Source organism: Felis catus, chromosome E3 (assembly GCF_018350175.1).
Source record: "Felis catus isolate Fca126 chromosome E3, F.catus_Fca126_mat1.0, whole genome shotgun sequence".
In the NCBI taxonomy this organism is placed as follows: Eukaryota; Metazoa; Chordata; class Mammalia; order Carnivora; family Felidae; genus Felis; species Felis catus.
The window spans coordinates 30,264,524-30,291,430 of NC_058383.1; the positions used below are offsets into that span (position 1 = coordinate 30,264,524).

The following is a 26,907-nucleotide window of genomic DNA, read 5'->3' on the forward strand; positions in this document are numbered from 1 at the left end:
GAAGTTTAACAAAGCCCCAAATTCCCTCTTAAGGCAAACTATGTTTATCTTCTTCTTTGAGGTGAGGAGGGAGCTGGGGGTGACATGAGACTCTCCTTGCCAGGTTGTGACTCTTCCAGCATTCAAATTGGCTAGTGCACAGGTCTTGTGCATCTCTGAGGGGCACTGACCAAAAGCAGACCAGCTATCCCAGAGCTGGGCTGGAAAGAACCATTCACTCACTTCTCACAGAACTGAGAGAAGACGGAAGTTCCTTCCTCATCACTCAGGGCCAGGCACTCTCCATATTATGTCATGTATCTGGCTCCCACCCCATCCCAAGCCAATGAGGCAGATGTGCTTGCCTGGGCTCTTCACGCTACATCATGCTGATTCCCTCAATGTAGTGGGATATTTTCAGATATTACCCAATATTTCCTTTTCTTGTGGCTCTAGCATCCCCTCCCCATCACCCAGAGAGCAGCAATCAATTTCAATGATGACAGAGAGCCAAAGTGTTGGTTTTGAATCCTACACTGGGCTCTTGACAGCCATAGCAGAGCCTGAGACTCAAAAGGCGAGGCTTCAGCATTAAATTTCAGGAATTAGAAGGATTAATGAGCAAAAGAAAGAAGTATTAATGAGGCTACACCTTGAAGGATGCAGTGGATCAGGTCTGGAAGAATCTAACGATGTCTGGAAGAATTCCCACCTGATTTTTTGTGACCGTAAATTCTTCCTTACAATATGGCGGAAAGAGCCTACCCTTTGAAAGAAGATGGATCTGGGTTCAAATCCCAGGTTTTCCACTTACAAGCTGGAGACGTTGAGCAAATAACCTGATCTCTCTTAAGGTTACCAACAAAATTGAAAATAAAACAACCAGGGTTACGTGGCAGGAGTGTGAGGGTACCAAAGGGAATCATATACAATAGCAATGTTCTTGCCTCGTAAGTAGGTATTCAACAGACAGTAGCTGCTGTTGCTGTCATTGTTCGAAAGGAAAAGAAACTCACATGGGGGTACTAAGACTGACTTTGAAGGGTGCAGTACAGGAATAAAGGAGACAAGGCAGGTTAAAGCACAAACCATTACACATGGCAGAAGGCAGGCCTCCTTAAATGCACATCTCCTGGGAAGGTGTAGCACGTGGTCATTTGTCTCTCGGGTCTCTTTCTACCCTTTTCTCTTGGGCACATGGCCACCCAGCTCTGAGCTACATTTCCTCAACCTTCTCAGAAGCTCAATTTGGCCATGTAGTTCATCTCTTGCCCATGTGAGGTTAGCAAAAGGGATGCACCCAATTTTCCACTTCACCTTACTTGCTTGCAAGAAAATCATTTCCCCTGGGTGTCCTCTCTTCCGCCTTCTCATAGCCTATGACAGCCACCAGCTACAACAATGCAGCCGAGGACAATCCGGTAGAGGGTGGTAGAGAAACAGTGTTGGAGGAACCTGGGTCCCCGTGGGACAGTTTGGAGTCAAGCTGCCCCACCAACCACCCCCCCCTCGGGACTATAACAGAGATATACATCTTTCCCTCAAGCCACTGTATCTGTAGGGACCTTTGGCTCAGTAGGACAGTATTTGCTTTTTACTTATACAGGAATATTTTCTGGGTCTCTACTTCTTTTTCCTCCCTCACAAACTAAATTAAAAAGCAAAAGCGGGGACAGTTCATGTTTAAAAAATACCCAGGTATTTCTCTCTTCTTTTAAAATGCATTCTATAAATCTGTGCAGGTTCCTGAAACTGTCTCAGCAGGCAGAAACAAGAAAGGCAGGAAAAAAGCCTAGCTTCTCAGACAGGAGAGGGCCAGGGAGGAGATGAGAAGGACTGTCTTTATGGTGAATTAGCCCTGTTTCACCTGGTTCTGGGCCTTGCTGAAGAGGCACAAGGAAGAAAAGTCGCATTTGAACCAGGTCCTAATAAAGCTCAGGGCTCCCAGCTTTCTTGAAGTCCTGTGTCTCTCTAAGAAAGAAAATTCTCAAGGGGAGTCCAGGAGCCTGGACCTTTTTTTTTTTTTTTTTTTTTTTTTTGGTCTTAACCCTGAGGGCTTCCACTGCCTTTGCTGGAGAGGATTCTGAAACAGCGCCTGGCTTGGGCTGTGCACCAAAGGTGTCCAAGCTATGCCATGAGCCCCTCTGTTGTGAACTCCAGGCCTCGAACCCTACAGGTCTTTTGTCTTGTCCTTAGGCAGGCCTGCTATGCAGTCACCTCTTTCTGAAAGGCTGTTGAATAAAGATGGGGTCCAGCCATGGCTGCCCACAGAGCCCCCTGCACAGAATGGTCCTGGATGGAAACTGCATTCATTCATTCATCACCCTTCGATGCATCTCACACTGCTGCTCCAGAGATGGAGATACTTCTTTTCAGAAATTCCTTTGTGTGGTTTATCTTGTGATCAACCTCCCCTCTGGTGAAATTTTATGCAACTGGGTTTTTTAATTTTTTTAATCTTTATATATTTTTGAGAGAGAGACAGAGCATGAGCTGAGGAGGGGCAGAGACAGAGGGAGACGCAGAATCAGAAGCAGGCTCCAGGCCCTGAGCTGTCAGCACAAAGCCCGACAAGGGGCTCGAAATCATGAAGCGTGAGATCATGACTGGAGCCGAAGTCGGATGCTCAACCGACTGAGCCACCTAGAAGCCCCAAGTTTTTTTTTTTTCTTAATGAAACAAATACAGGTTATTATCCTTAAAACAATGCACCTCCTTCCAAAATGCTATAGGCAAAGGGCCATCTCAAAGATAATCGTAAGGTTTGGGATCCTATGTTAAATTGACGCATGAATGGCTTCAATTCCTCACCCTTCCCTGTATCCATGCTCTTTTTATGTGACTTTGAAACTCACCCCAAAAGAGGAAGATCTTTTTCTCCCACCAGTGGATTCGGAGTTCATCCATGTGATTAATGAATGGTAGAAGACATGACATAACAGAAGTTTGATAAAGTTCTTTGTGTTTCTCTTTTGCACCTATGTCATCGTCATGAGATGTCTAGGCTACCCTCTCTGAGGATGACACACCTAGAGCAGAGCCAAGTCACCCCAGTCACTCCAGCTAAAACCAGCCTAGATCAGCCAACATCCAGCCACCTCCCAAGTAGATGGGTCAACTCAGCTGAGCTGTGGAGAAACTCCCAAGTCAATATAAGTCACTGGTACACAGACACCTAGTCTCAGTAAATGCTGCTAAATAAATGTTAAACCACAAGGTTTGGGGCCACTTGTTATGCAGCATTATTATGGCAAGACTACTGATACAAATACCAATCATTTACTCACCCTACTTCTAGGAAAAGCCCCCTAGGTGGCTCTTTTCAGGTGGGGAATCCACCTGTCTCCTACTGTTGATCCACATGGTTTAGATGACATACCTCTCCACTCTCCCACCCCCAGCTATTCCCCAGTGACTATAATCAACCCATTTCATTGCCCTTACTATAGCAATTTGTTCAGAGGTGGGCACGTGACAAGGCAAGCCAATGAGAGCAAAGCCTGGGATCTGTGGTTACAGAGACAGAAGGGCTAAAGAGATCAATGACCCCCAACCTTCCATCCTATAGGAGAGAAACTGAAGGGCTCAAGGATACCAAACTAGGTGGAAGCAGCAATGGATCTGGAACACAGGTCTCCTGGACTTCCATCTGCTTAATTTATCCATGTCCCAGCACCTCTTCAGAAAAGACTGCAGGATTCCCTGCAAATGCTATACCTCACTTCACTTAATAATTTGTTAATAAAACGCATACTGAGTGTCTGTTATCTGCTGTGGGTACCATGCAAGATGCCAGTGAAGTTTGGAATGAATAAGATCTAGCTGGTTTAGCCTCTGAGGGGCATATTCTGAAACTAGCATAAAATGTTTACTGCAATCTTACCACGGCGGCCTTTTCTGCAAAGCAGAGAATTTCCCCCATGCCCTATGGGTTCCCAGGAAAGCTCATCAAAACTCCAGTGCTCACTGTGTGCTTTTAAAAGAGGCCATACTTAGGAGCTGGTGGGATTTGATTTTTATTAAAAAAAAATCCCCTCCCTATCCTCCACCTGCTCTGCACCCTCCAGCTCACCAGCAAACCAATAACCCAAATCAGAAAATTGCAAAAGGCTGCATTTCATGAAGTAATGTTCTAAGGTCGCCTTTCCGTGGGTCCTTACCCAAGATGTGCACACCCCAACAGAACTGCAACCCAAATTACATGTTTTCTACTGCTTTGTGCCTTCTGTAGCATCTCTTGGATGAATATTTATTGAGCTGCATCAATATTCTTCAAAAAAAAGAAAGAACTGGAATTTGCTGAGCACCTACTCTGTGCTGGACACGCTCTCAGCCATTTCACTGACACTATCTCACTTAAACCCTCTTAAAGATGGACGAAAAGGCAATATCATCTTTTCCATGTGACAATGGGAACTAAGGCCCAGAGATACTGAGTAATTAGGCCACCAAATTTCTGTGCCACAGCTGATGAGTGTCAGGGCAGGACACCAAATCCAAGACTGTCACCTCTAATGTTCCTACTTTCCAGCTGGGGCTCCAGCTCAAACCCTCAATTAAGAAAACAGTTTTATTTCAGCAAACACCAAAAATACTCATGTTTGGAAGAATGCTGGCATGTGGAATTGGCGTTGTAGGGCAAACTGCGTCTAGGGATTGGGTCTTGGGAAAGGTAGGTCCACACTTTAGTATATAGAGAATTATCCAGAAGGTGCAGTTACAAAATAAAAAAAAAAAAAAAGAAAAGAAACATGATGAAAAGATGTTGAGGTCCCACATCCAGTGGTTCCAGCTTCTTTGCAATGTGTCCAAAGGATTTTCATTTGTAACAAGCATCTCCAGTGATTCTGAGTCCAGGTTTTAAGCCATTCTTTGAAGACTGGGTCCGTGTCCTGGGTATGACAGAATTTTCCCGTGTGACTTCGGGCAACCTCATTTATCTCAGGGGACTTGGTTCTCTCATCCATAAAAGCAGAAAGGTTGAATCAGGTGCATTTTCTTCATTGTCACCATTGCCGTGTATTACCTGTATTACCTCATAACATTCCCCCCCCCCCCCACCCGAACACGAGAGGGTGTGGATTTTCATTGCCTCTGCTTTGGAAATGGTAGAAATGGGTGTTCAGAGCATGTGAGTGGCTTGTGCAAAAGCATATGGTCTGCTTCTGATCAGAGCCAGAGTGACTATATCACAGTACACAGCACCATGCTGGCATTTTCCCCAAGTTCAGTGCTCCAATGTAGCACTGGACTAAGGGATAGGTCAGGTCCAAACATTCATTTTGCAAATAGCCAGGTTTCAAAAGACATGGCTTTGTGCTGATAAGGAAAGTCCACTGGGCTTGAGGGGGTAGTGTCTTCCCAGGTGTACTGTCAACAATTATGCCAGGAGTTCCCAGGGCTGGACACGGGTGGAGTAACAGCAGGGACCACTAGGGGGTGGTGTGCATGAGAAACCTCAGAGAAAAATGAATGGCGCGAACCGGTGTGATCTGTTTGCCACGTTCAATCCTGGCAGATATGGTTCGCCTCCCAAGGGAATTATAGATCATGCAGGTGGAACAGGACACTTGCATCTTTAGGGACCTTGTCTTTTCTTCTAGGCAGCTATCCCTTCCTTCACCAACCTCCCCACATGGCGCGCACCCCTCCTCCTACTCCTCTGCTCCTTCCTGCCTTACGTTCCCAGAGTGGGTTTCTAGCCACATTCATGCCCCTGTATGTGAAGATGTTAACTGCATTTCCTGAAGAGGAGAGAGACCAGACATCAAAAGTGTTTGGGAAATGACGTGGTAGAGTCTGACAGTTTTTGTTACCACGAGATTTTCCAGAGCCTTTAATTTGTTCACCTGGAAATAGTCATAATGATGCCAGTAATAGCCTTCATGCGGTTACCACTTTCCGTATGTCAGGCACCGCACGTGTTGTACATGTTACCTTATCTTCACAGCAACCTAGGCAGTGGGTGACAGTCTGGTCTCTGTTGTGCGGATCAGAAAACAGGGACTCAGAGGGGTTGGCTGACTTGCTGAGGGTCACAAGAGTATTGAATGATGAGCCTGATTGTAACCCAGGAGTGTCTGGGGCTAAACCCATCACACCCTGCATGTGTCTCCCTTTTGAGAAGGGAGCGGAATGTGGGAGGTGGGGGCCATCCAAACTCCCCAACCTTGTTATCATGCCTCCTGTAGACTCAGGGTCTGGAGACTGAGTAGAGAACACTAGAGAAAGATCAGTGACTCTAGAGGAACTTGGGCCTGGCCAACTCTGAGACCCCTTTCCTCCCCTCCACCCCCAAGACAAGGCAGGATAAATAAAGATGCATTTAACAGGACAGGTGAAATTAGCCCAGTTTGGGTGGAAAAACAGCTTCCAAGCCCTTGCTTTTGACCCATCCTGAAATATTTCCTAAATGCATCAGACAACAATAAGCTGATATAAAGACAGGGGTGCTGACTGCCTCTAAATGCTGTCACGGGAATCATAATGGCTTTGTTTTTCACACAGGAGAGAAAAAAAAAGTTTAGGCCTCAAATTAGTAGGTCTGTCATGTTCCAAATTGTTTGCCTTTCTAAAAATGGATGTTGACATGTAAACAGTTATTACCTAATGCAAGACCCAAAAATCTGCCTCTCTAAAGGCAACAACTGTGTAGTCAAGGGATCCTTAGCAGACTCGTGGGTCTAAGGCTCTCTCTGTGGATATGGGAATACAGTGCATCCCCTTCCCTTCCGTGCTCCCCCCAGAGCTCAGGTTGTTTCTGAGCCACCGAGACCTAGTCAAACTCCCCTCATCAGAACCCTCAGCCCACAGAAAGATCTTTAGAGACCTAACCAGAGGGTGCTAGTTCCCAGCAAGATTTCTCTACTGTGGTGGTTTTCAAAGTGTGGTCCCCAGGCCAGCAGCATCCCCTGGGAACCTGGTGGCAATGTAACTCCTCGGGTCCAGCCGAAAGCCCAGTGAATCAGAAGCTCTAGGATGGAGCCCAGGGATTTGGGTTTTAACAATCCTCTGGGGGAGGCTGATGCTGCTCAAGGAGCTGAAATGTGAGAACCAGTGAGGGCCCACTGTTCCCTCCTTCCTGCTCACAGGCACACACTCATGACCTTCTACAGTCCCTTGTCTCCCACTTCATTGTCTTCTGTGTTCTCTACGCACCTGGCCCAGGCCACCGCCCACCTGGGTAATCGTAGGAGCCTCCCAGGGCAGCAGGGGAGGGGGGGAGGGGGGGCTACCTCCAGGCCATTTGCCCCTAATCCCAGCTCCACTTGAAAACCAAAACTATCGTTCAAGAATGCAAAAATGGTTCTGCCAGTATCCTGCCTAGAGCCCTGTGAGGCCTTCTAATTTCCCCAGTCCAAGGTCACTAAACAGTTCTGCCTCCACCGCCTTGGGTCAGTGACATCCTCCCCACCGCCAAATCCAACAAAGCAAATGGAGTGAGAGCAGAAGAAAACAGAGTTTCTCGTCTGTTCTGAAAAGAGCTACTCCCATCACACTCAGGTGGGAAATAACCTAGGCATGTGAGTCAGACAGATGCGGGTCCAAACTACAATGCCAGCACTTAGCAGCTGTGGACGTAAGCGAGACACCCTCCCTCAGACGCCCGTGTCCTCATCGCTAATGAGGAAGGACATGGCCTGCATGGCTGGGTCATCAGGGAATTTAGTGACAACATGATGCAAAGGGCCAGCACCCTGTCTGGCACATGGTAGGGAGTGAGGAGACGCTAGCTACCTCCTGGTCCAGCCACCCAGCTAGTTAAACTCACAGAGTCCACGTGAAGGACTCCTGATTCTCCCCAGACCACCTCAGGAAAGCTGAACAAAGCAAAAAGGCTAAATCATCCCCAAGATTTGGAGCCAAGAACCTGACTGTGTTTATCTCTGCCTCACAAGGTGTGTTTTCTCCCCTCCTGCATTAATTCACCTTGTGTTTTGCTAGTTTGCTTGGGTTGCTTTCTGAAAAAAAATAAATAAATAAAACATTTCCTGGATGTCTTACCTGGATGGTGTCTGATAGGGACATTTTCCTTCAGGCAATGAATATTGAGAAGGGGGGCGGGTAGCACATTCTTCAACAACAGCCCAGAGCACAGATACATCACACACACACACACACACACACACACACACACACACGAACACCTACATGCTGGAACTTAGATGGATTTCAGGTCCACTCAATGGGGACACACGTGTGGCACTGGGTCACACACAGACACCAGGACACTTTGTGCTTTCAATGATTAATGTCAAATGTGACAAGACCTAGACAAAAGAGCTAGAAAGAGCCGTACAGTACCTTTTGGTGACTTAAGTGTCGCCACTGCCCAGTCACCATCAGAACTTCCTAAAAAAATAACAATCGAGAGATGCTGATCTGCTGGCCGGCTTCTCGTGTTCGCTGCCCTCACCTGCTGCCAGCCCCAGCCGCAGCCTCCAAGGCAGGGGGGGAGCAGGCCTCAGGGGCCCCGGGAACAGGGCGAGAGACCAAACGGGCAAATGTGATTCTGTAGGCACTTCCTTCTGCAGCATCAAGATAACACCCAACAGAGGGTCAGAAGAAGTCCCTTGAAAAAGGCCTAGATGTTTTCAGTTACGTCAGGGAGAGAGAGATTTCTCAGGCAGTGAATCTGGCTCTAAATCTCAACCCTCTAAGAAAGAAAGGGAAATGTGAGTTGCATGAGGTCACTTTTGCTAATGACAACACTTTGTTGACAAGATACATTTGGATCCTGTTTTACTGCAATCCCTCTCCTGAAAAAGTTAGAGGGAAATCCAAGGTTGGGCCAGGCTCTGCAGTGATTGCAACTTTACAGGCTGGGTGGCAGGCCCCCAAGGGGTAGGGACTGTCCATGCACATAATCTGTGTATGAAAATACTGATGGGGCGCCTGGGTGGCTCAGTCGGTTAAGCGTCCGACTTTGGTTCAGGTCATGATCTCAGGGTTTGTGAGTTCGAGCCCCACATCGGGCTCTCTGCCCTCAGCACGGAGCCTGCTTTGGATCCTCTGTCTCCCTCTCTCTCTCTGTCCCTCCCCTGACCCTCCCCCTCTCAAAAATAAAAACATTAAAAGAAAAAAGAAAAAAGAAAGAAAAATACTGTTGAATGAATGAATGAACGAACGAACAAATTAAGTTTCTCTGTGAGTTACTTTTCCTAAGGGAGGGAAATTCCCCTAAATGCTACAGGATTCAAGTTTGTTTTTTAAGCATCACATAATGCTTGGAATTTTGTTTAGAAATCAGTTTCTCTAAGTTGAATTTCATTTCAGGTGTGCCGAATGAGCCCGGGTGATGGTACTTTATTAAGAAAACTCCCTGGTAACCTCTTGCGTAAAGAATGTTAAGAAGGGCAATGGCCACACCCTAAGCCTGTCTTTGTTAGACTTTCTCTGTAAGACTGGATTTTACTCAAAGGGGGGTAAACCTGCTCACGTGTCTGTGCAGCAGCCTCTGTCCATTGGCCAGAGGCCTCACCAATCAGTGTGTGCCATTGGCTCCCCTTTCCTTTCTTAAGAATCTACCTGAAAAGCCCAAGTTCTCAGCATTTTTGCACCATTTCCAGACAGACATCAGGCTGCCAGCTGAGAGGAGTTGCAGGGAACATTCTGTGTGATGCGAAAGATTACAGAGCACAGATCCGGTCTCATTTAAACATTTCTGGTTGGCCTCGTAGGCATGCCAAAGGATGCTCAGATTGCCACATTCCCCCTGCCGATATGAACTCAACACCCTCATTATTCACAACAGAGGGGAAACGAAGGGACAGGAGGGTGAAGAAGTTAAAATTAAGTGAGACCCGCCCAGGTTCACTGACATCTGGAAATAGTGATGTGGCCCCAAATCTTCCTGTGTGGGTGGACACAAGACTGCCTGAGTCACCGAGTCACGGACGCCAAACAGGTCATTACCCCTAAGCCAAGTTCATCACTTGAAGACAGGAACCATGCCATGGTCACCCCTATCCCCACCTAAGGCAGGGCTTAGCTCTGGCAAGATGGTAACAAGTTCTCTTTCATAAATCCACTGAAAATAAGGACACTTAATCAGGTGGCACACAGGCTTCCAAATATACACGTAAGGTCCCACTACATGCTTGGTGCCACTACCCCTGACATTAGATAAATATTTATTGGGTGGAAAAACATCAACACTTATTAAAGGGGGATGAATCAAAGGCGGTGAGAGGAAACAAACGTGAGGTAGCTTTCTGGGTGATGAAATATTTCTTATCCTTACTGGGATGTTTGTTATCCTAGAGTATGTGTCTTTCAACAATCATGCCACTGTAAAATTATGATCTGCAGATTTCACTACATGTCAATTTTACCTTATCTGCAGTATACCTTAAATATATTATACCTCAATTATACTCAGCACCATGGGAAAACTTTAAACTTCAAACAAAGAAAGATAACTCAATATAAATAATCCTCCCTCCAAAAAAGAGGGGAAGGTGCTCCCCCATTTTTTTTTTTTTTTGGTCTGGTTATAGCCTTCTGATGCCAGAAATTGCCCTCTGGAAGATGGAATCATGTCATGGAAAGAACACAGGATTCTGAATCAGGTAATGCTGAATGTGATTCTTGCCTCTGCCATTTACTGGAAGACGCTGGGAAAATTGCTTAATTTCACCTGCCAAAATTGCTTAATTTCATCTGCCAAAGATTGGGAACAATACCTCCCTCAGAGGTATAGTGTTTTGAGACTTCAATGATGTTAGCCCTCTTCTTGCCATAACTTAAAAAAAAAAAAAATTAAACACGTAGAGGTCAATCCATGGCTGAGGTCTCATGCATCAGGTAGGTTTCTCACGCATGACTCGTACAGCAAGACGAAAGAGGAAATTCCTGCCATGTTGAAGTGCATTGTTGTGGTTTTAAACAGTGCCATTGGAAAATGCAACAGGATTCTGGCAAGAGCCCCTTGTCTGTCAAATAGCAACAAAGAAGATATCTTCTTAATAAAATTTTAATGTAAAAATGAAGGCACCATGGCACTTTATCAATAATGCTGGTACACCCTGTCTCTTTCTCTCACTGAGAAGCCAGGGTTGCAATGAAACATCTAAAGGGCATGTAGGTCAATGAGAAAGAATGAAATCCTGCCATCTGCAGCAAGGTGGATGGAACTGGAGGGTATTATGCTAAGTGACATAAGTCAGGCAGAGAAAGACAGATATGATATGTCTTCATTACTCATATGTGGAACTGGAGAAACTTAACAGAAGACCATGGGAGAGGGGAAGGGGGAAAAATTGTTACAGAGAGGGAGGAAGACAAACCATATGAGACTCTTAAATACAGAGCACAAACTGAGGTTGATGAGGGTGGGGGAGTGGGGGAGGGGGAGAGGGGAAAATGGGGGATGGGCATTGAGGAGGGCACGTGTTGGGATGAGCACGGGGTGTTGTATGTAAGCGATAAATCATGGGAATCTACTCCCACAACCAAGAGCACACTGTATACACTGTATGTTAGCCAACTTGACAATAAATTATATTAAATAAATAAGTAGATAAAATTATAAAATAATAAAATAAAATAAATGTGGTCAGGAGTTTAAGTCTTACGTGCCTAGAGGAAAAAACTGGACATGGGGCCAAGAGGCGATAAATGCTAATGCGTAGTCAATTTTCTGTATGCAAGGTCCATCAGAAATTACGTGAAAGTGTGGTCTTTTTCCAGCTCTGGAGGCAGGAACCACCCCCCTCTGAACCAGCAGGTAAGCCTTCTGGACATTTTCCCAAACACCTCTGTCCTGTCAACATTGCCTATGAAGAACCATAAAGTGGGTTCTTCACTACCCATCAAACTGGCGGCTCAAGCCAGGGAACTCGTGTGCTTAACGGAGACTTCAGGTTACATTTTGACTCAATCCACCACAAGACACACTTTTTGTCTTCAGTCTTGGTGGAGGATGTAACTACAACGTTTAAATCCGCAGTTGTAACTTAGGAAGGAGAGTCAGTTGGAGGAGACTACGAATCTTTTCTTAATGGATTGTAGTAGCCACATGTCTGGATCTTCGTCATTCAGGAGATATGGGGCAGTAAAGAGGTTTGGCTGACTGCTGGTCCTTAGAACGGCTCAAAAACGTCATTTGCTGTTTTGCTTGCTTGTTTGTTTTATCAGATCCTCAGTGTGAGTTAGCTTCCTTGTATGTCTTTCCCATCAAACCGGAATAAACTCTCCCTCCCTCAAAATGACACCTGAGTCACTGCATGTTAATCAAGGTATCAGTATATCTTGGAGATCTGAGGAAAAATATGGCCAACAAACAACTCTGGTCTGGAGACTTTAATATGTTCCAGTATTACTGAGGTTGACTGTATGTCAGGCTAAGCACATTCTGTGCAATGTATCACTGAATCTACCCAACAAACCATCAGCTCCGTATTGTTATTATCTCCATTTTACAGAGGGGGGAAACTGAGACCTGAGGAGGTTAAGTTATTTCAGAAAGAGCCTGAAAATATCTAGTGAGATCTTAAACTCCGTCCCGACCAGCGGCAGAGGCCATGCCATGTTCCACCATCTTGCTGATCATCTCATGCTCCTGACTTGATGTGGAACTCACCATAAGCTCTAATTCACTAATTTTACAAAAACTTATTGGGAGCACTTGTAAGTTCCCAGCATGGTATTAGGTGCTGGGGAGGCACTGATGAATGGGACAGACTTGGTTCATGCCTCAATGGGACCTACAATCAAGGGACACCAGATTAAATGTCTAAAATGAATGAATGAATGAATGAATGAATGAATGAATGAATGAAACAAATGATAATCCAACCCCATCATACCTCCTTGTACAAAATCTGATGAAGTTTAGCTGCTAACATTTCCCTAATGTGTGCTAATCTTTTGCTAACACTTGGGCAGTGAACCCCTTGGGAACAGAGAACATTGTGTACTCACATGCTATATCCCTGAATTGTAGAAAGAAAAGAGCTCTCTTTAAACATCAATGAGTGTGTTGGGGTGCCTGGGTGGCTCAGTCAATCAAGCGTCTGACTTTGGCTCATGATCTCATGGTTTGCAGGTTCGAGCCCTGCATCAGGCTCTGTGCTGATGGCTCAGAGCCTGGAGCCTGCTTTGGATTCTGTGTCTCCCTCTCTCTCTGCCCCTCCTCCTTTCACACTCTCTCTCTTTCTCAAAAATAAATAAAAACTAAAAAAATTTTTTAACATTAATGAGTGTGATTTCAACAAGCAAATAAAGTAAAATAAAAATAAAATAAAATAAAATAAAACAAAACAAAATAAAATAAATGTACCAACAGTTACCACTCTTTTCTCTCTGGAGTTGGCAGTGAATGGATGGGACATATTTAATGGCCCACAGTATTCTAATAACTAGAATGAGTAGAATTGTTTCATTTTCTATTTTAAAATTTCCTCGCTTTTCATTCCTCATTTTTCACATGAAGAAGCTGAGGTCAGAGAGTTTCAGTGACTGCATGAAACTACCCCATGTTCTGGATATTAAAGCCACCAAGAGAAATTTATTTTCCAGGGGTATTTTTGAACCTGGCAGTTAACCCTAAAGGCTGTCCAAGTCCTTCCTTCTTTACCAGGAATTTTTAGAAAATGCATCTGCTTATCGAAGGCTGCAGAACTCTCAAAGGAAAAAAATTTTTAAACAACTTCTCTCCTGGGTGGTAATGATTTTGCTAATGAAATGCGTTTCATCATCCGCACACACATCATGGTGTGAATTATGCCTTAATAAAGAAACTTTCGAAGAGCACTTAGCCCAGGATCTGCATTTCATTTGTGCAGGCAGATGCTGGACACGTGGGTAACCCATTGGGTCAGGCAGTCCTTTAATTTGCTCCTCCCTGGAGAGTCACAAGACCATCGGCGACTCAGGTAAAGTCTGTGAACTCCCACAACAAGCAGAGAGGAAGGACAGAGAAGAAGAGGGGCACATCAACCATATCCAGGATGGAGGAGAGTTCTTTATGTAAGATCCTTCAGAGTTTTCTAGAAGATTAGGGGTGCTTCCTTACAACTGAGCTATGATTGGACTCATGCCAAAGACAAGCGCAATCATTCATTCAGTAAACACTACAGAACTTTATGGAAGTTCTTTATGGAAGAAAGGGTTACTTAAGAAGGGCAAAACTGGAAATGGAATTCTAAATGCACTGTAGACATGTGCTATGGGCAGGATCTCTGTACAAATCCGGGGGAAAAATCAAGGAGCATTGTGGGAATATCCATCTATGATTCACCCAAATAACTACTGGGTTTGGAGGGGGGACAAGACACCAGGCCTAAGCTGAAGAAATAAGTTGTTTAGGGGAATGTAACCAGTTCAAAGGGAAAAGGATGTCTGGGTTGATTTTTTTTTAATGCCAAAAGAAGAATCAAATGGAACTGGCAGATGCCATTTGTCACCTAAAGGCAAGGCTCAGGAAGGGGGCGGGGAGGGGCAGGGCACCACACAGGGTATGAAGGCTTCCACAGCTACATTGGTGTAGATGCCCTGACTCCTTCTCTCCTAGGCAACAGCCTGCAGCTCTTTCTCCTAATATTTGAGTCTACTTAAACACGCTCAGGATGCATACGCTGTGCAAACACGCGATCTGGAATGGGGGGAATCTGTGGTCATGGGGTGTGTATAAGGGCTGAGTTTGGTGCAGAAACTCAACATGCAACACAGGAACTGGTATATGAGTTCTTGCAGGGCTTGGGATTTGGAAAAGCCTGTGTCAGTCTGCTCAGCCTGCGCCCTTGGGGTTAGAAATCTGGTCTGCCCATCTTTGAGGGACTCCATCTGGAAGCCCTAGGAGACGGGGAGACATGCATTCCTAAAGATATTTGTGATTCAAATGCTTGCGGAGTTCCTAGTATGTGCCTGGCCCACTGCCGAGCCACCAAGATGCTCTGTGCCTCCGATGTTTGGAGACCATGGTCACCTCCAGCATCACAGACACGTCACAGCGTCCGGGCTTTGGTTTCTGGTGTCCGTTTGTAATGGAATTAAGATATCAGACACAGGAATCAATCAGCAAACACCTCCCATCCCATCTCTGATGAGGGGCATGGTTGCGAGGGAAGGAATGAAGACAAGTAGCTGATAATAAAAGCAAGCAGGTGGCCTGTGAGTCCATCTGCCCAAAGTGCGACTTTGCTGTGGCTGCTGCTTCCATCCGATAGAACTCCTGCCCACACGGTTCGTTCGGAAGCCCGGGACACCATCATATGTGACGCTCCCTCATGTGTGAGCTGGGGAAAGGGACTAACGGAGGAGCAGGGCTGGGGGAAGCTAGCAGTGGGAGGATAGGCTCTGGAGTAATAAAAATCCACAGGCTGCTTGATTTGGACCAAGGTAAAGGAGACTCCTTGAGTCTTAGTTTCCTGATCTGAAAACTGGGATAATAATTGTGCCCTCCTCTTTGGACCGCTGTGAGAAAAAGAGGCAGGATGTATAAAATGTCCCGTGCAATTGATAAGAACTTGATCAGAACTTAGCACAAGCTCCAGGCTGTGTGCCCAATCTGGAAGAGCAGAAGTGTTCCACTTACTGACTTCACAGAGATGGGGTGACTGCGGGGTGATGGATGCTACCCCCTAAAGGGCAAGACACTCGGACACCGGGTGTCCTGGATTCTATGTCCTGGGGATTCACTAGGGCAGATGGTGGACGACGAAGGGGCTGAGGTGTCTGTGGGTCCAAATAAGCCTCCAGGCGCCCTCTGTCCCGGGAAACAGCCCCCACACGTGTCCCTCGCCCCCCCCACCCTGCCCCACGTGACTAGTCATAGGGAAAGCAGCTGTTTCACAGTAACCTGGGCCCCAGGTAGAGACATCAAGAATATGTGTGAGAGAGACAGAGAGGGAGATAGAGGAAGAGATGGACAGACAGAGACACAGAGTTCAGGAGACGAGAAGAAGGAAAAGAAAACGAGAAGTAGAACGAAAGAGAGGACCAGAAAAACCAGTTGGGGGATGGGGAGAGAAAAGTACAGAAAAGCAGGGGAGAAAGAGAACAGCACTTACCAACCGCCTTCAGGGAGGCATATTTGTTGAGCTCTTTGCCCGGTGGCTGCTGCTCGTAGGGATTAGAGATCTGGCCCAGGCTGGGGTACGAATGCGGGTGGCCCATCTGCTGGAGCAAAGGGGAGGTGGGCACTGCGTTGTTCATCTGCGTAGCATCTGCAAGCAAGATAACAGGGGGTGGTCACAGACGGGGCGGGACCTTCCTCCCATGCAAAGCAACCCACCCTCGCAGGGTCCCAAACGCCCACCTCCTGGGGACACAAGAGCGAGAGCAGCAGGGGATGGGTGAAAAGAGGGCAAAGGGTGAGCCTAGAACTTTTCATCTCCCCCTGAAATGGATGTGTTAAGGTCCCTGCCATTGCAGGGGCTATTTCTGTTATTAAAACTATAGGGGTGCCCGGGTGGTTCAGCTGGTTGAACGTCCAACTTTGGCTCAGGTCACGCTCTCACGGTTCGTGAGTTGGAGCCCCACATCGGGCTCACAGAGCCCGCTTCGGATTCTCTGTCCCCCTCTCTGTCTGCCCCTCCTCCAATCTCGTGCTCTCGCTCAAAAATGAGGAAACATTAGGGGCGCCTGGGTGGCGCAGTCGGTTAAGCGTCCGACTTCAGCCAGGTCACGATCTCGCGGTCCGTGAGTTCGAGCCCCGCGTCGGGCTCTGGGCTGATGGCTCAGAGCCTGGAGCCTGTTTCCGATTCTGTGTCTCCCTCTCTCTCTGCCCCTCCCCCGTTCATGCTCTGTCTCTCTCTGTCCCAAAAATAAATAAACGTTGAAAAAAAAAATTAAAAAAAAAATGAAGAAACATTAAAAAATAAAGTATATACAGATGATTAACTTCAGTAACAGTCAAGGAAATGCAAGTCAGAACAATGACGAGAAGCCGTTCCTTCGCCAAGAGATTGGCAAACATTGAGTAAGAGGGGGGAGGTACACCGATAGTCGTAAAGATGTGGGAAGTTGTGTGGTCTCATCAACTCATGGTGGGCACGCAATTTGCCATGTTTGCGGAAAGGAACATGACAGTGTGTCTTAGAATGTAAAGTGAGTGCATATTTTGACCAAAAAATACCACTTCTAGGGAATGAGCCTACAGAAATGACGTCAGAATACATGGATATTTGTTCAGAGATGTTCTCTGCACCATTGTCTATGAGGTGAAATATATGCACACACACAAACAACATGAGCTCCTAAAAATATGGGAATTCTTGGGGGCACCTGGATGGCCCATGTGACTCTTGATTTCAGCTCAGCTCATGATCCCAGGGTCATGGGATCGAGCCCTGAGTTGGACTCTGCTTAGAGTATGGACCCTGCTTAAGATTCTCCTTCCCTCCCTCTCTCTCCCTCTGCCCCTCTCCCCTACTTTATCTCTTATCTTTCTCAAAAAAAAATACATGTGGGAATTATTAAATTATTGTACATTCATATTACATACACAATCTGTACATGCATATAATGGGATATCATGCAGCTTAAAAAAAAAAGTGTTTAAAATCGAGTTAAACTCTGGGGCACCAGGGTGGCTCAGCCAGTTAAGTCCAGCTCTTGGCTTCAGCTCAGGTCATGATCTCACAGTTTCACGAGTTCAAGCCCTGTATCAGGCTCTGCGGTGACAACTTGGGATTCTCTCTCTCTCCCTCTTTCTGCCCATCCCACACTCGCACTGTCTCTGTCTCTCTCAAAATAAATAAATAAACTTAAAAAAAATCTTATAGAAAGATGTGTTAACTCTACACCTGTCAACCTGGATAGTTCCTTGGGGCTTATACTGTTAAGGAGGGAAAAAGAAAATGAGAAAGTAATGCAAATAATACAGCATTTTTGGTAAAGAAAATCTGTGCGTGTTGTAATTTGCAAAGACAGAAAAAAAATATGTAAAGACACATGAGCAGAATATTGACTACGTAGAGGAAATGGAATTCACCTGGAGAGGTTCAAGAAGTTGGCTCCGAAGGAATATTCTCTGAGCTGAGACCCAGAAATCCAGATGTGAATTAAATGTGGGAGGAGGTGGAGGGCAGTAGAAGCATGTGCCGGGCACGTGCAGAAGAGGGGAGAGGGAGGAGGTGGGGCTGAACAGGCCTGCAGGGCTCACGATGCCTTGTGAAGGGTTTCTGTGTCACCCTGAGAGCAGTGGGAGGGAGGGGGCAAGCTCAGATGAGGCACAGAGTCCAGAAGAGGGGGGTTATTGCTCAGTTTCAGGCAGGAAGTGGAGATTCTCTCCAGGTACATGAAGCACTCGTGCAGATCCAAATAAACATGGTGGTGGATGCTGGTGCTGCTTTGAAAGATCCCCTTTACCTGGCATATGTGCCCATTTCCCAGCTGCTCTGGAGGGGACTCACAGCTCAGAGCTGGCCCTAGCACCCGCTAAGTTATTCTCAGGAACCACCACCACCCTGGGTTTCGGGTGCTTCATGAACGTCACCCTCAACACCTGAGGTGGCTGGCCACCAGTGTCTGGCTGGCTGACACTAAGGTGCGCAGACCAGCCCCTTGCCTCAAGGTGTGGATAGCTTGATGGACCAATGGATGCTCCAGAGCTCCCAGGGTTTGGAACAGGGGACAGCATTTTTTTGGGTAAAGGGACAAAACTGTAAATAATTCAGTCTTTATGGGCCACACAGTCTCATTAGGAATACTCTCAACTCCACCCTTGTATCAAGAAAGCAGACAGACATTATGTCAAATAATGGGTGTGGTTGTATGTCAATAAAACTTAATTTATCCAAACAGGTAGCTGCTAGATTCAAGGGACATAATTTGACAACCCTGGTCCAGACTTTACCTGAGACTGACACCCCCATCCGTGTGAGACTCCTTCATCTTACCTATTTGTTCCCCTCACAACCTGAGAGGGGTGTGCGTGTGTGTGTGTGTGGGGGGGTGTTGAAGAGCACTCCCTCAGAGTATTATACACCTGAACCCCCTTCTCTGAAGTTCTGCTTCTAGACAAGTCAACCCATGACTTCTTTACACGTTATACCCCATGACGTATATAGAATGCTTGCCTTTAGAAACCAATAAACCCAAATGGAAAGAGGCAGGGATACCACAGCTGAGACACAGAGATAAGAACATTTTTATCACTGCACAAGCACACAACCCCAAATGCGTAATGGGGATGTGACCAAACATATGCCACGTCGCCCAGCCTCTGCTGGCATGTGAGAAAGTGGGTGTATCCTTCTGCCATAATAGCATTTTGGCTGCGATTCAGCTGGGTCCAGAAGGCTCAAGATAACAAAATAATGGAAATAGAGCTGCATAAGGCCTAGCGTTTGTTATGGTGTGGACCCCGAGATCGTCTGACATTTTCCTCTCCAGAGCCACCTGCTAGGGAGGTCAACTTCATCTCGGCACGTCAGGCCAGACATGTTTTGTGCCCAAATGCTGGTCTGGTGGGAGCACTTACTATAAACTCTCAATGTTTGCTGTTTTGGGGGGGGGGGAGCGGCTCACACTGTATCTTTTTTAATGGACAGCTACTATTTTTGTGTCTTCAGAACCTCCACTTCTTTCTACATCCTGCTTCATCTGAATTTGGGTCATGTGATGAGCTGCCAATTACGGTGACTGTCTTAGTCTGGGTTTTCCCAGAAGTCACTGAAATAAGGATCCAAGTATGAGCATATCTGGGGGGGGCGGTGCTCTCAGGAACACTGTAGAAAAGGAGTAAGGGTGGCACAAAAACAGACACTCAGATCAATGGAACAGAAGAGAGGACCCAGAAATGGACTCACAAACGTATGGACAACTAATCTTTGACAAAGCAGGAAAGAATATCCAATGAAATAAAGACAGTCTTTGTAGCAAGTGGTGCTGGGAACACTGAACTGCGACATGCAGAAGAATGAACCTGACCACTTTCTTACACCACACACAAAAATAAACTCAAAATGGATGAAAGACCTAAATGTAAGACATTAAGCCATCTGAATCCTCGAGGAGAAAGCAGGCAAAAACCTCTCTGACCTTGGCTGCAGCAACTTCTTACTCAACATGTCTCTGGAGGCAAGGGAAACAAAAGCAAAAATGAGCTACTGGGACCTCATCAAAATAAAATATTCTGCACAGCAAAGGAAACAATCAGCAAAACTGAAAGGCAACCAACAGAATGGGAGAAGATAATTGCAAACGACATATCAGATAAAGGGCTAGTAACCAAAATCTCTCAAGAACTTATCAAAATCAACACCCAAAAAACAAACAATCCAGTGAAGAAATGGGCAGAAGACATGAACAGACATTTTTCCAAAGAAGACATCCAGATGGCCAACTGACATATGAAAAGATGCTCAACCTCACTCATCACCAGGGAAACACAAATCAAAACCACAATGAGATACCTCCTCACACCTGTCAGAACAGCTAACGTTAACAACTCAGGCAACAACACATGTTGGTGAGGATGTGGAGAAAGATGATCTCTTTTGCATTGTTGGTGGAATGCAAACCGGTGCAGCCACTCTGGAAAACAGTATGGAGGTTCCTCAAAAAATTAAAAATAGAACTACCCTATGACCCAGCAATTACACTACTAGGAATTCATCCCAGGGATACAGGTATGCTGTTTCGAAGGGACACATGCACCCCTATGTTTATAGCAGCACTATCTACAATAGGCAAAGTATGTAAAGAGCCCAAATATACATCAACGGATGAATGGATAAAGAAGATGTGGTATATACATACCATGGAGTATTACTTGGCGATCAAAAAAAATGAATTCTTGCCAATTGCAACAACATGAATGGAACTAGAGGGTATTATGCTAAGCAAAATTAGTCATAGAAAGACAAAAATCATATGACTTGACTCATATGAGGTCTTTAAGAGACAGAACAGATGAACATAAGGAAAGGGGGAAGTTTTTTTAAAAAAAGGAGGGGGACAAAACAGAAGAGACTCATAAATATGGAGAACAAAGAGGGTAACTGGAGGGGGTGTGGGGGGGGATGGGCTAAATGGGTAAGGGGCATTAAGGAAACTACCCCTGAAATCGTTGTTGCACTTTATGCTAACTAACTTGGATATAAATTAAAAAAATGAAATAAAATAAAGAAAAAAAGAAAAAAAAAAAAAGAAAAGGAGTAAGGGAGCAAGACAGGGATGGGAAAACAGACGAAGAGCACAATGCCAAGCAAGGGGCAATTCTAGTGAACTGGAATTTAATCCCACTTTGGAATGCTGGTAAATGATGTGGAATGCCTGTCTGATAATTCTATCATTAAGCAAGCCCCTTAGTATTTATATACCAATTCCCATGAGTCATCAGTTGAGGGCTGCTTCTGGAAGACAGCAATGCCTCAGCATTTGCAACCCACCATATTCATGGTCAGAGTGTGCTCTAGCAGGCAAAAAAACTCTTATTCAGACATGTAAGGGCTGGCAGTTGGATATCAGGCCAGTAACTCTCACTTCTGGCCACAGAAGTGAGCATGTGATCAAATCTGACAAATCACAATACCTCCTTCTTCCCACAGTGATTGGGCCAGAAGCAGGCACGTGATCTAGCCTGGACCAATCAGAATACTTCCCTGAATTTTTCTATTTGGAACCTTTGGATTCAAAAATCCAGGAAGCCATGGATTCGAGTTTGAACCTACCAAGTGGAGAATCTCTTTATTGTGAAGGAATAAGGACAACAGGAGGGAAGCAGTGAAGATAGGGAAGGCCCTCCCCTTTTTTTATGTTTATTCTTGAGAAAGAGAGAGAACACACACAAGCACGGAGGGGGGGTGCAGAGAGAGAAGGAGACACAGAATCTGAAGCGAGCTCCAGGCTATGAACTATCAGCACAGAGCCCGACACGGGGCTCAAACTCATGAACTGTGAGATCACGACCTGAAGTCGATGCTTAACCGACTGAGCCACCCAGATGCCCCAGGGAAGCCTCTTTCTAATAAGCTAGTATGCTTTGGGGTATATCTCTTGCACTGTATAGTTTGGACTAGTGTAGCTGTCTGGATTTCCTCTGGGAAATGGAACCAACCAGAGGGGAATTTGCCCATGTGGATATAAAGCAAGGCCTGGGGATTTTGTTAAGATGATAAAGGCATTGTTCCTGGGTATTCTACAGAAATATAGTAGGAATTTCGAACCGCAAGTGGCCTTACTAGTACATAGAGAATGCCCAAAGCTATTCATAAGCTAATTAACTAATGTCTTTATGGTGGTCGTCTTTTTTTTTTTTTTAACCCCTGGAAGTAGATCCCAAACATGAACCTGTGTAGTTAAAGAGCTGGCCTCTCCCCAGCCCACTGTCCAGTGGGCCCTTTCTCCCATCTCCTTGCTCCCTTGGTTCTAGATCCCACCCACTATGCTCAACTTCTGTTCCCAGGCCTGCCAGGAGAGATGCAAAACATGTCGTTAAAGGAAAAAAAATCTGTAGAGATGTTCCTCATCACTTGCGACAGCCTTTTATGTTATCCAACAGAATATTTAACATGCCATTATAAAGTATTTGCTGCTGGATGATATCTCCCAAGTCCTGAGCTACCTCAAGGACAGTGAGTAGTTACTTAATGTAAGTGGGCATGACCGAGATGGCCCACCAAAGGGATCCCTCACCAGCCCAAAGTCACATTCCTGCTATCCCATGTAGAACCCTGGGAAGACGGCCATTTTGTGCCTGCTTCCAGGCATCAAATATTCAGAAATAGTGAAATCTAGGGGGCGCCGGGGTGGCTCAGTTGGTTATGCATCTGACTTCAGCTCAAGTCACAATCTCCTCATGGTCCGTCCTTGAGTTCAAGCCCCGCATCAGGCTCTGTGCTGACAGCTTGGAGTCTGGAGCCTTCTTCAGATTCTGTGTCTCCCTCTCTCTCTGGCCCTTTGATCGCACCCCCCTCACTTGCATTCAGTCTCTCTCTCTCTCTCTCTCTCTCTCTCTCTCTCTCTCTCTCTCTCTCTCAAAAATAAATAAATAAATAAATAAATAAATAAATAAATAAATAAATAAATAAACCAACCAACCAACCAACCAACCAACCAACCAACCAACCAACCAATAAATAAATAAATCAACCAACCAACCAACCAACCAACCAACATAAAAAAAAAAAAAAAAAGGCACATACTTAAAAAAAAGAAAAGAAATCTGGTCTCGGGGCAGCAACGAAAAATTATTAAATGCAGGTGTGACTGGAATTTTTTTTTTAAATGTTATTTTCATTTTACTAAACAGGAAGATGGAAAAGAGTTGGCCACCCAGGTTCCCTGGGAGTTTTCTACAAATATATCCAGCTAAGGAGGAGATACCTAAGTGTAGATGCGAAGGAAGCCCAGTTTGGCATCCAACCAAAATAGAACAATAGGGTGAGGGAAGCACAAAGAGTGAGATCTGGGTTATAATCTGCAAATCCTGTCCTTGCCAAGAGAGAGAAGAAAAATAAAAGACATAGATACATAGACAGATAGACAGAATGTAGGTATACATGTATATGCATATGTATGCGCTTTTTAAATATTCATTTATTTTGAGAAAGAGATGGCGGGGGTGGGGGGGCATGGAGGGGCAGAGAGAGAGGGAGAGAGAGAGAATTCCAAGCAGGCTCTGTGCTGAGATCGACATGGGGCTTGATCTCATGAACTGTGGGATCATGACCTGAGCTGAAATCAAGAGTCAGATACCTAACTGACCAAGCTACCCAGGTGCCCCATACATATGTATGTATTTTATGTATGTAGGTATATGTACACATACATATATATTACTTATGATATATATGTTGTTTGATATGTCTCATTTGATTTGCATAGTCATGACCATAGAGATAATCCAGTTGAACCAACTCTGTCTTGCTCTCAGCCGGATGGTTTCTCTTATAGACCAACTTTGGCCCCAGAGATACCGTTCTAAGTACTTCATACCCCGTGCCGTAAGAAAAACTCTTTGCCGCATTACAGTTTTGCAACTCATCCTGACCCTTATAAATAGCCAACGAGAACTTTCTGTTCTGGGATGCTGTTTTCAGTCAAGACCCTCGGTCAACAAACAAGAAGCTGATGATGTCCCTGTGCTCTCCTTCCTGAGACAGAAGAGGGGCCTCATGCGTTAAACAACCATTTTCAAAGAAGGGTAAGATAGAGCTACTCTAATTGGAAACCTCTGGCTGACTTGCCCCCAGGTAACCGCTGTGGAAATACCATTATACGTGGTATATCTTAGCCACTAAACAGAAAGGAGATAGATGTCATTCAGACAGGGTCAGTTAAGGTAAAAACGCTCCGCGGCAAATGCTGGGATGATGCTGTGGGTTTCTCAGTGTAGAACAGACAAATAACAACTATCAGAAACTGGACCAATGTGGCTCCTATTGGAAGCAAAGCGACAAAAGCCAGTCTTTCATGGCACATCACAAGGAAACAGCTGAGAAAGGCACAAGACAGTCAAATGGTGTTGTTTTGTGGAGCATGCATTATATGCCAGTCATTGGTAAAGAATTTCTCATGCACTTTAATTCCCATATCAACCCTAAGAGGTAGAGAACTGCAGACAAAATATCTTTTAAAATAAGGTTTTCGAGGCGTGCCTGGGTGGCTCGGTCGGTTAAAAGTCCAACTTCAGCTCAGGTCAGGATCTTACGGTTCGTGAGTTCAAGCCCCGCATCAGGCTCTGTGCTGCCAGCTCAGAGCCTGGAGCCTGCTTCGGATTCTGTGTCTCCCTCTCTCTCTCTCTCTAACCCTTCCCTGCTCATTCTCTCTCTGTCTCTCTCTGTCTCTTCCTCTCTCTCAAATAAATGTTTGAAAAGTTAAAAAAAAATAAAGTTTTTGTTGTAGAACAATCTTAAGAATTATAAAACTATTGCAGAGATGGCATCAGGAGGTCCCACATAGACCCCCAGATCCAGTTTCCCCTGATAGTAACAGCGCGTGTCGTGTAGCGCATGTGTTACAAATAATGAACCAATGTGATAAATTACCATCAACACAAGTCCACACTTTCTTCATATGTCCTCAGTTTTTACCTAATGTCCTTTTTCTGTTCCAGAATCTCATCCAATTACCACATTAAAGTGAGTCCCTCATGTTTCCTTAGGTATCTCGTGGTGGTTAGTCTCTTTGACTTTCCTTGTTTTTGATGACTGTGACAGTTTTGAGGAGTACCAGCCAGGTATTTTGTAGAATGGCCCTTGAGAGGAATCTGTCTGATGCTTTTCTCATGACCAGACTGAGGCTGTGGGTTTGGGGGAAGTGGGCTGTGGGTTTGGGGGAAGGGAACTGTAGAGATAAAGTGACATTCTCATCATAACCTATCAAGGATACATACTATGATGCCTTACCACTGTTGATGTTAACCTTGATCACCTGCCCGAGGTAGCATCCATCAAGCTTGTCCACTGTAAAGTTGTTCTACTTTTTTCTTTTTCCATGCTATCCTCTATAAGCCACTTTGCACAACCCACATTTCAGGAGTGGGGAGTTACATTCGACCTCCTCGAGTAAAGAGTATCTACATAAATTATTTAGAATTCTTCAATGTAGGAGATTTGTCTCTTTTCCCACACTTGATTATTCAACCATTTATTTATATCAGTGTGGACACATAGATATATATGTTATTACTTTGGGTTATAAACCAATACCATGTTGTTTTTTGCTGAAACTGTTCCAGGTCCAGTCATTGGAAACTCTTTCAGTTGGCTCCTGTGTCTCCTTTTTCAGACCCCCACCCCCTGCTCTCTAGCAATATGAGATGCTCCACGTTCATCTTGTATATTCCCTGTCTAGGGCTAGAATCAGCCATCTCTCCAAGGAGCCCTGGTTCTTTCCATTGTAGAATGGTGTTAGCAACCAAGATCTGGGTGCTTCTGGTCTCTCTTTCTATCTCTCTGCGGACAGAGTAAGGAAAACTATGTGTATGTCCTAACTCATATACTCCGGGATGTACAAATATTTATATATGTAACCATCTGTATCTACCTTAAGCCAAACACATTCATCCTGCTCTCTCCAGCTCTAATCCATGATCCATGGATCATTCTAGGCTCCTCCCCTTGTTTATTTGTAATCTTTCACCCCAACAATGAGAAACATGGCTCCCATCATCCGCCATCCATTGACTGAGTTGTTAAGTCCAATATCCATGTCTAGCAATACCAGAATCATTATCCCATATCCCCATGGGAAACAACCTTATCAACTACAGCACAGTCTAAAGACAATGGATTTTTCAAGTTATTAAAGTGTTTTTCTCTTTTTGTCTTCCTAAGAGCATCATGGCCCATGGCATCCACATGCCTGGGTAATGCTGGGGAATTGGGATTTATTACAGAAGGACCACAAAGAAAAATAATCATTATGGATGGCATCAATCAATGATGGAGATCGTGAAGACACACTTACATACATGATACGCACAGAGGTGTTATTAGGTACGAGGCACTATCCTGTATACAAACTAATCCAGTCATTCCAAGAATCTCTGTGAGATACTATTATTAACCCCATTTTGCAGAGGAGGAAACCAAGACAGAGAGAGGCTTTGTAACTTGCCCAAAGTTATACCATTTATATATAGCAGAGCTATGCTGTGTTCCTGGCCATCTGCCTCTAGAATCTGCGTTCTTGACCACTTCCTTTTGGCTTTAAGGGAGTTAAATTCAAATGTTTGACATTCGAAAAATTATTTTGTAGCCAGACAACAATACAATTTTAAGTCATGTGACTGACTTTGGAAAGTGGTAGGTTTTTATTCCTTTCTCACCACTCTTTGTTTTTCTTTCTTTCTTTCTTTTTTTTTTTTTTTTTTTAGTTTTTAAAGTTTTATTTTGAATTCCGGACAGTTGATGTATAGTAGTTTCAGGTGTGCAATACAGTGATTCAACCCTTCCATATATCACCCAATGCCCATCACAAGTGCACTCCTTAATCCCTGTGACCTGTTTCACCCATCCCCCTAGACACTGT

The 26,907-nt window shown here is 45.1% G+C and overlaps 1 protein-coding gene across 2 annotated transcripts in view; it reads right to left on the reverse strand.

Annotated features, from left to right (window-relative positions):
• Positions 1-26,907, reverse strand: part of SHISA9 (shisa family member 9) — a 279,798-nt gene that overhangs the window by 10,276 nt on the left and 242,615 nt on the right. The window contains exons 3-4 of one of the 2 annotated variants that reach the window (XM_045047407.1): positions 15,993-16,148; positions 8,284-8,331 (exon numbers count right to left, since the gene is read on the reverse strand). In XM_045047407.1, coding sequence (XP_044903342.1) covers positions 8,284-8,331; positions 15,993-16,148 — 204 coding nt within the window. The remainder of the gene's footprint in view (positions 1-8,283; positions 8,332-15,992; positions 16,149-26,907) is intronic. The other variant, XM_045047408.1, reaches the window with a different exon arrangement.